Source organism: Salmo salar, chromosome 02 (assembly GCF_965601325.2).
Source record: "Salmo salar chromosome 02, fSalSal1, whole genome shotgun sequence".
NCBI lineage: Eukaryota > Metazoa > Chordata > Actinopteri > Salmoniformes > Salmonidae > Salmo > Salmo salar.
In genome coordinates, this window is record NC_138292.1 from 60000001 (window position 1) to 60009683 (window position 9683).

Consider the following 9683-nt stretch of genomic DNA (forward strand, 5'->3'; position numbering starts at 1 on the left):
CCATTTGACTATCATCCACCCGAAAATATACAAGTTCCTCGTACCCAATTGTACCAAAATCCTCATACACAAATTGTTCACAGTTGCTGGAAAATCTACCGAGGGAAAAAAAGGCATGATAAATACGGTTTTTACAATCAGGTTTCTAAATTAATGTGGGCTGTGTGCTTCCTGAATAGAACAAAACGTTTTATTTCAGTACTGTGTATGTAAAAATCTACAAAAAAAACATGTCTAGTTCGATCTAAATGTAATAACACTAAACCTTGTAAGACCACATTACTAATGATACTCTCAAAAACCTCAAAACATGTTAGTCTGATAAGGACAATCTAGTGAGAATTTCAGGGAATCTTGTTATGTTCAGTTCTCCAACGCTTCTCACACACACATCTCTCACCTCTCTCTTTCTCTCTCGCTCGCTCGCACAGGCACGCACACACATAACACAAGGCGGTGGTCCTCACTGATAACGTCATAGGCAGATTAATTTTTACTGCAAATGAGTCACAATCGCTGCCACCTAAACAGACATTTGGAGCGTTACCCACAATACCTCATAGTTAACTCCCCCAAGTAAACAACACTTTTCCCCCCCATCTCCATCCCCTCTTCCTTTTGGAAATCCCATATTCCCTTCTACCTTTATCACCCCTTCCTAAACTCTTTCCATCTGGAAATCCCTCCATCCCTCACTCCTTCGAACGACTCGCCTCCTCTTTGGCCCTCTCGGCTTGCTTCAGGGCGTTGATGACGGGGAACCATGGTGACGGGGGCAGCTCGGGGATGATGCCGCCGGCGGCGGTCCTCTTGTCCTGGTTGAGGTGACCCAGGGCGGTGTAGAGACTGCTGGAGCGGGGGGGCACGGCTGGGTCCTCCTGCTGCTGCTGCTCTGTGTAGTACCAGGGCTCCAGGACTGCTGCTGGGGTGCAGTGCTTGTGCTGCATGGGGAAGAGGAGAGAGGATGGTTGGTGTCAATTTTATTATTTACTTCAGGATGTGAAAAAAAGTTCCATTTTAAATCACTTCCTGAATTGAGTGAATAGAAAGTGACCCCCGACCCTGTAAGAGACAGGAAGGAGCCAGGAGGCAGAAGGGTCAGTGAAGAGGGTGTGCAAAGTGATGACGTATGATACTGTTGCCTCTATTTACGGTTAGGAACAGCAGGGATTCTGGTCATCATAATGGGTTGTGGTAGGACTCGGCAAATGATGAGGGAAAGTCACATGTTACTGCCGTACCCTTCACTGAAACTACTTATTACAAGTGAGTCACACAGCGTCTTATTCCACAGTGTGGGCGAGCATGGTTCTTTCAGGGAAATTATTTTTCATATTCAAACTTAGACGTGCCAGCTTCGTCTCATTAGATATGACACCTGCGTTGCCATCCTTAGATAAATGAAAGGTACGCCACCTCCAATTTGCTAAGCTCTGACAGGAGAAGCTTGAAGTGAGTTTTCCTTAAGAGCGTTTTCCATTGAGTAGCATCGGCCTACTGAACAAACCCCTGAGGGAAATCCAAGGCTTCTTGACAGACTACCTGACCTTCCATCAGTATTGTGAGAAATGACCTCTCACAACAACCTTGGCTGCCTACGCTCTGCTAAACGGAAGACAACGCCACAACACCCTCCGTTTGACTCTCCTTTTCCTTGCCCCTTTTCATGTCTCCAACAACACATTAGCCGTGGAAAAACGCTGCGAGCTACACTGTACCCGTCTACATCAAAAGCCTTTGCCGGGAAGGCCCCGTTGCCCATCTCCCTCCTCTCGTCTTCAGCCTTTAATCACAGTTTAGTCACGCTCAGCCTTAATGAAAGGCCCCTCTCTGATTCACGGGCGTCCCAATCTACTGCCTGACCAAAAAGCCTTGCCTCCCTCTCGCTCGTTCAAGACAGGGGGCCTTTATAGAGAGTACCAGGCGTGGAGCATTGCCTGAGCACACGATGCCTGGGAGGTGTCCCAGGGAGATAATGAGTTTATGTTCCCAGAGTGAAGAGACAGAAAGAGTGGGAGAGAATCCCTTAGAAGTCTCTGGTGGGAAAATGTATGAGTACTAGATGAGGTGTACAGTAAGTACGGACAATAGGAGAGGGTGTATTAGTAAGTCATTGGGACTGGATGATAACTATATTTGTGAAGGCGATTATAAGAACTTAAATAATAGTCCTCTGTTGGACTCTGTGAGAGAACGCTAGAGAAACAACCTCTGGTTCTTGTCTGTGATTTTAATTAATGTAACCCCGAGTGGCGCAGCGGTCTAAGGCACTGCATCTCAGTGCTTGAGGCATCACTACAGACACCCTGGTTCGCCAGGCTGCATCACAACCCCCGTGATTGGGAGTCCAATGGGGCGGCGCACAATTGGCCCAGCGTCGTCCAGGTTTGGCCGGTGTAGGCCGTCATTGCAAATAAGAATTTGTTCTTAACTGACTTGCCTAGTTAAATAAAGGTTAAATAAAAAATCAGACAGGTATAGGAGGCAGTGTATGTGATGATGATGCTTTCAGTAGTCTACCTTGCCCTTGGGACGTAAGCTGTTAGGATAGAAGGGTGTGTGTGTGTGTGTGTGTGTGTGTGTGTGTGTGTGTGTGTGTGTGTGTGTGTTAGTGATGCCTACCTTGAGAACGAAGCCCTCTGGGCAGGTAAGTTGATCATACCACAGAGCCTTGTACATGACCAGCAGGACAAGACAAGCCAGGAACCCAAGGGTGATGAGGATCAAACCTGTGAGCTGGAACACATACACACACACACACACACACACACACACACACACACATATGAATATCACCATTCCCAGTAGTACTTCAGTAAACATACTAATGGCCCCTAGATAAGACTTTACCTTGACCTTCTCTGATACCTCGTTGTACAGTTTTATATTCAGCTTCTTGATTCCCGGCACGTACAACTTCTTCTTTTTCTTCTGCTGCAGCTGATACTCTGTTGTGGTCTTCACGATTACCTGAGGATGAACAGCAGCATAGCACACAGAGCACTCCGAGTCAGATCGCTGGGTTGGAACTGGGCTGCTGCCTTAAATAGAACTGTAAGGGGTGTGTGTGTGTGTGTGTGTGTGTGTGTGTGTGCGCGCGCGTGTGTGTGTGATCTACTATGTATTCTAAGAGGCTCTGAGATAGTGTGGTGTGATGCCACAGCACTCTGAATCATTGGGATAACAGGGAGGCTCGGTCAAGGCACAGTACAGGGACCAATGGCAGGCTCAGAAATGATGTAGGCTTGATGTGTGTCTAGACATGTAGTGTAATGTATTATATAGACAGGATGTACTGAACATGTTTAATAATTGCTGCGTGCGAGCACACACACACACGCACACACACACGCACGCCACACACACACACACACACATGCGCACACACACAAACACTCACACACACACACACGCACACACACGTTGTTACCTTGTCTAGGTATGGCTGTTGCAGCTGGTTCACCTCCAGAGGGGTGATGAGGGGGATGTTATCAAAGCCATCATCCATAGACTGTTCTTTCTCCAGCTTCTCAGCCAGGTTACTGCCCAGCTTCACCATGTCTGCCTGCCTGGACGATCTGAATGGGGAAAGAAGCAGTGCAGAGGATCAGATTCTGGGTAACACAGCTCTGTTGGGTTCAAACTACTTCTCAATGACTGTCTGTCTGGACGATTTGGATCGCAATACAAACCGTGCTGAACGATTAGATGCTGGGTAACGCAACTCGGTTTGGCTTTACTGTGCAGAGGGTAAGGTACTTGGTAATGCAGCTTGGTTTTATTCCACTTAGTTGCTCTCTGTTTCCTTGTGTGGCTGAAGTTGAAGATGATGTTAAAACGATAGTGGTGGTGATGATGATGATGATGATGGCGAGAGCTTTATTCAAATGGCTGCCATGATATGCCCGACTGTCTTCGTCCTGCACTATCTGGGAGGTTTGTGTGTCATCGTCATTATGTCCATTTCCACAAGTAGGTCTACAGTATCTCTTTCATTCGGCAATGTGCATAGAGTTTATTATGTCCATACTGGCTGTAGTTCCAAGGTGAGTCATGTAAAGACGTTGCGTGGGCTACATACAGGAACACACGCTGTGGGTTTGCTTCATATCCTATGTGTGTGTTGGTCTAACTGTGCTGTTCCCGCTCCTCCTCGATCAGCGCACCATCTGAATGTGGAACACAAGGTGAAAAAGCCACTGAGCTCGTTGACGCCGTGTGAAACGCAACACCCCCTTCTCTGTAGCTCGCCATCCTGTACCGCTGTGTGAATGACTCATAACGATGATGCTAACAAGGGGGCAAAGGTCAGTTCCTCGCAGGTTCAATCATACAGACAGGTACAGGCAGGAACACAGACGAGCACGAATACATACACACAAACACACTCTCTCTCTCTCTGTCTCTGTCTCTGTCTCTCTCACACACACACACACACACACACACACGCACACGCACACACACACGCACACACACACGACACACACACACACACACACACACACACACACACACACACACACACACACACACACACACACACTTCCTCCAGGTTCCATTAGCCTAGCTATTGTTGCACTGTGGAGTGAGTGGGTGGCTTTAATGGCTAATGTAGTTGTCTGTACAGAACTACAGCCCACCATCTTCAGACTGTAGATTGCAGCCTGCTGTAGGAGGGAGTTGTGGGTGCCATGGTGATTCAGATGACTGATTGATGCTATATCAATGCAAAATGAGCTGAGAGCCAGCTGTCAAATCTGTTCCCCCATCAGCGAAGGAATGAAACAAGGTTTAGATGAATGTGGTTTGCATTATAACCAGACAAACAGTATAGTTTCCTTCATCTTTTCTAGTCATATTTTTGGTCAATATTCTCTGAATATTTTGATTGGGAAGTACATTACGGAGGTGAAGTGTATTAACGCTTTATAAATGCTAAAACCACATAACACAACATAAAACATAGTCTTACAAATCCCAAAAATATAATGATTCCATAAACTAATAGTACCTAGACCTGTTAACTTTTTTCTTCAGGGTTCACTAATCAGGCATCTGATCTCAACTTGCTGCATTGAAAAAAACTGCGTTTGCTGCAGCAGAGATTCTACTGATAAGCACAACTGCCAGGTAGCAAACATCCCGAAAACAAACAAGACGGAGAAATGACATGAACATGACTGGTGAAACTCATCTCACATCACACGTCATGTGGTAACATACGTTTCGATAAGCACCATACATAACCTATAACCTCATGTCATGGCACAGACTGCTCGAGATGCTCTTTGCATAGGCTACAAGGGCAATGGATTTCAAGAAGAAATTGACATTCAAGAATTCGTTATGAAGGCTAATTTGAACACCGATACATTATCGCAAATGACAATGTCATCTTTGAAATTGTTTAGACCATTGTGAATTTTAGCTTACAACCCTTTCACACATTCGATTAATATCGAGGGGCTCTCAACCGTATCAATATGCTTGAAATATACAGCCATTATTGATACTCAAATAGATAGAAAGACATAAGCAACCAATGTCGTTTTCACATCAGCAATGTTTTTGTTGTTGTGACAATCGAATCATGTCATTTGCGATGTAGACTATAGGATACCGTAGGCTACGGTATCCTATTCACGTCAGCGCGAGCAGCCTTATCAATAAAATTGCCCACACAAACGATGACAATAAATTCCACATAGGCTATAACAAAGGGAGAAAAATGACTTACTGCGTACGAGGATGACGATCGGTAGGGTTGCGTCGCGGATGTTTACGGGTAAAGCAGAGAATGGTGAATACCGTTCGGTTACCGTGGTGATGTCTGATTCACGGCAGGATTGCGCATGTAATTCGGTACTGGTTGCATCCTCCAGAGGAAATTGGAGCCTCTATGATGCGCCTCATATTAAATGTGTCTAGGAGATGTTGGGAATAATAAATCAAAGGGAATGAATATTTTACATATTAACTCTGATATGTTACTGTAAAGGTAAACGTTTTTAGATGGGTAGGCCTATAATAAAAAAATCAAAGGTTAGGCTGTAGTGTCCCAACATAGCCTTGTCCATATGCCTACTGTATGCCACACACAGTCAGATCAACAGTTTTACACATGTTGACGAAGTTATAAATACTTCTCACAAGGGAAATATTGAATTCCACAAATTGTTCTATGCACATTTAATATCTACAAAGTATTGTATATACTGACTTTGAGACCGAATTGGTGTGGTATACCCTAAATCAGTTTGTGATATTCATATAGATATGTCATGCAATATTTGTTGAAAAACAATATCTAGGCCTACAGATGAAATAAAACCATTAATCTGTACGATTGGTTAAATCATTCAACCATTCAATCAATGGCAAAAATGTTTTAATGAAAATGTAAATGAATTTGCTTTTTTAATCCAATCAAACACTACCTGCACCAAACTTGCTCATATTTAAATGACATAGTCCCTAGTTCCTCAAAGACTGACATAAATGAAAGTGACTTGTTGTGAACCACAATGGCCACAATGTGACATGCAGCAGCTGCTGCAGCTGATGGGGCCTGTCTATGGGATGGCTCTGTGATTCATCAGTGCCTCTAATTATGCCTTTCAATAGAGGTGAAGAGGTGATGCAGAAGCCAAACAAGTGAAAAAGGGAAAACACGTTCTGTGTGTGTGTGTGTGTGTGTGTGTGTGTGTGTGTGTGTGTGTGTGTGTGTGTGTGTGTGTGTGTGTGTGTGTGTGTGTGTGTGTGTGTGAGAGAGTGAGAGAAAATATGTGTGTATCAGAGTGTGTGTGTGTGTGTGAGAGAGAGAGAGAGAGTGTCTGTTGTGTGTTTGTGTGTAAGAGAGAGAGTGAGAGAGAATGAGTGTGTGTATCAGAAAGAGTGTGTGTTTTATGTGTGAGAGTTTGTGTGTGTGACTGAGAGGGTGTCTGTTGTATGTGTGTGTGAGAGAGAATTTGTGTGTGTGTGTCAGAGTGTGTGTGAGTGTGTGTATGTGTGTTTGTGTGTGTGTGTGTGTGTGAGAGAGAGTGTGCCTCTGAGAGGTTAAGCGAGCAAAGGCGAAACAGACAGAGAGCGAGAGAAAGAAAGAGGGGATGAAAGAAAGACTGATGGCCTACAAAAAGAGTAGGATGCAGGAGCCAGGCCTGTCTGCCCAGTTAAAAAACCCTATTCTCTCCGCGAGGACCCCTGCTACTCCGTCTTTGGTTATGCCTGATTCTATGAATTCATCATGCCTTTAGTACACTGTGAGGGACTGTGAGGGACTGCCTGACCAAAATACACCGTTTGCCCCCCTTTTGGAGCCTTTTGTCCCCCCCCTGCATACCCTTCAATTGGACCTACATTTATTATTTTGACCTTTGCTTTGCGGGGGTGGGACATCAAAGCAGACCCTCTATTTCTTCCTCTTTAGGGGGAGGGTCGTGTCATCCTCACAGTGTGAGAGGCAGACTGTTCTGTTCTGTCTCCTCAGGTTTTGTTGTTCGCTGGGAGATGGAGAGAGAGAGACCCTGGGAGAACATAATGAAAATGAGAATCAATTAGGTTATGGTCTTTAGAGTTAGAAGGGAAGAAGGGTGAGGGGGAGTGTGTGTGTGTGTGTGTGTGTGTGTGTGTGTGTGTGTGTGAGAGAGAACGCGAGAGTGAATGAGAGTGTCAGTGTGTGTGTGTGTGTGTGTGTGTGTGTGTGTGTGTGTGTGTGTGTGTGTTTGCGCGAGAGAGAACACGAGAGTGAATGAGATTCAGTGTGTGTGTGTGTGTGTGTGTGTGTGTGTGTGTGTGTGTGTGTGTGTGTGTGTGTGTGTGTGTGTATATAGAAGGGTGTTCTGCATTAAGAACTACACATGAAGTACAGACAGAGAGTGTCACCAGTGAAGTACTGGTGGGAAAATATAGCATCGAAGTGGAGTGGTGAATTCTATACATTCTATGGTTAACATTGTATCAGTATCAATAGAATACATAATGTATTTAGTATTGCAATAAGAAACATGACACATGTAAAAGATTCAGCTATTAGAATAAAATATGCATTAATGAAGTCTTTATAAAAGTGATACAACATAAGATGGCCAAGGACTCCATAAGCTTGTGTTATAACTGGTTATATCGTTTTTTATAATACATTCAAAAAGGTAACCTGATTAGCGTTACCTGTTAAGTGATTAGTGTTAGTGATTTTTCAACAGTTATGTCACATATTGATGTCAAAAGGATTTTATTTGTATACCATATGTAGCATTCTGAGACATGCAGTGTTTATATTGAATGAAGTTATGCTTTCTGATGGATAGGTGTTGAATACTGACTTGTATCACGGGTGACCGACCAGCCTGGCTTTCTTCTTGGTTGTGGTAACTAAATGGGTTAGCCCGAAATCACTGTTAATGCGAAAGGATTAACAATACTGCCACCTAGTGACAAATCCCTTCAATACTATTACAGTACCTAGTACAGCCTACTATTTATTACAAGGTGTATAGCTCACTAAGCAATTTGAACATGCTAGGTAAGAATGCCCTTCTGTGAATGCGGTTTGTTTTATAAACTCTAAGAGCTTTCATGATGTTTGTTATTTACCAACCAATTTTTTATAAAACATTTTTTTAAACCAGGCAAGTCAGTTAAGAACAAATTCTTATTTACAATGACAGCCTAGGAACAGTGGGTTAACTGCCTTTTTCAGTGGCAGAACAACAGATGTTTACCTTGTCAGCTCAGCGATTTGATCTTGCAACCTTTCAGGTTACGGGCCCAACCCTCTAACCACTAGGCTACCTGCCGCCGCAAGGCTACCTGCCGCCGCAGCAAGTCTACCTGCCGCCGCAGCAAGACTACCTGCCGCCGCAGCAAGGCTACCTGCCGCCGCCAGCACCCCGCCAGGCTACCTGCCGTCGCTAGGCTACCAAGTCTTGGAAACACTGTTGATGTATTTTCATGGAAATTCACTTCTCTTCAGCATGGGAATAGAAATTACAATGCAAAAATGGCAATAAAAAAAAACGTTCTAATCTTGCACTGGAATCTCAATTAATCTCCCGATTTGACTGCATTGAAATGACCATGAAATATGACTAACTCTCTAACGTATCTACAGATTCTCTACACTATTCACAGTGTTATTATCCTGGTTACCAACAGATGGCACCACAGTGACAGTCTATAGAGCCATGCTTCAATTCAGTTCTGTATGTTCACCAACTTGGTTAGAAATAATGCATTAAATGGTGATTAACTATTCAATAGATCATGATGATAAGGTCAAACAAATGTTATGTCCTGTATGAGCCTATTTATTAGGAAACCTAACTTAAGCCTGGTCTCAGATATGTGTGTGCCCGATTCACCTGCCGGTGAATTGGGCACACACATATCTGACACCAGGCTTAAGTTAAGGGGGACAATGCAAATATTCTCGGTAGCCATTTGATTAGGTATTCAGGAGTCTTATGGCTTGGGGGTAGAAGCTGTTTAGAAGCCTCTTGGACCTAGACTTGGCACTCCGGTACTGCTTGCCGTGCGGTAGCAGAGAGACCAGTCTATGACTAGGGTGGCTGGAATCTTTGACAATTTTTAGGGCCTTCCTCTGACACCGCCTGGTATAGAGGTCCTGGATGGCAGGTAACTTGGTTCCAGTGATTCAACATGACTCGGTTAAATCACGTACACAG

General features: G+C 44.2%; 1 protein-coding gene across 1 annotated transcript in view; it reads right to left on the reverse strand.

Moving 5' to 3' along the window:
- The window catches only part of LOC106586869 (neuronal vesicle trafficking-associated protein 1), a 6381-nt gene extending 494 nt beyond the window's left edge, over positions 1-5887 (reverse strand). The window contains exons 1-5 of the mRNA XM_014174597.3: positions 5738-5887; positions 3431-3578; positions 2851-2970; positions 2623-2736; positions 1-941 (exon numbers count right to left, since the gene is read on the reverse strand). The exon at positions 1-941 is cut by the window's left edge and continues 494 nt beyond it. Coding sequence (XP_014030072.1) covers positions 693-941; positions 2623-2736; positions 2851-2970; positions 3431-3559 — 612 coding nt within the window. The 5' untranslated portion in view covers positions 3560-3578; positions 5738-5887 and the 3' untranslated portion in view covers positions 1-692. The remainder of the gene's footprint in view (positions 942-2622; positions 2737-2850; positions 2971-3430; positions 3579-5737) is intronic.
- Between the last annotated feature and the right edge of the window lie 3796 nt (positions 5888-9683).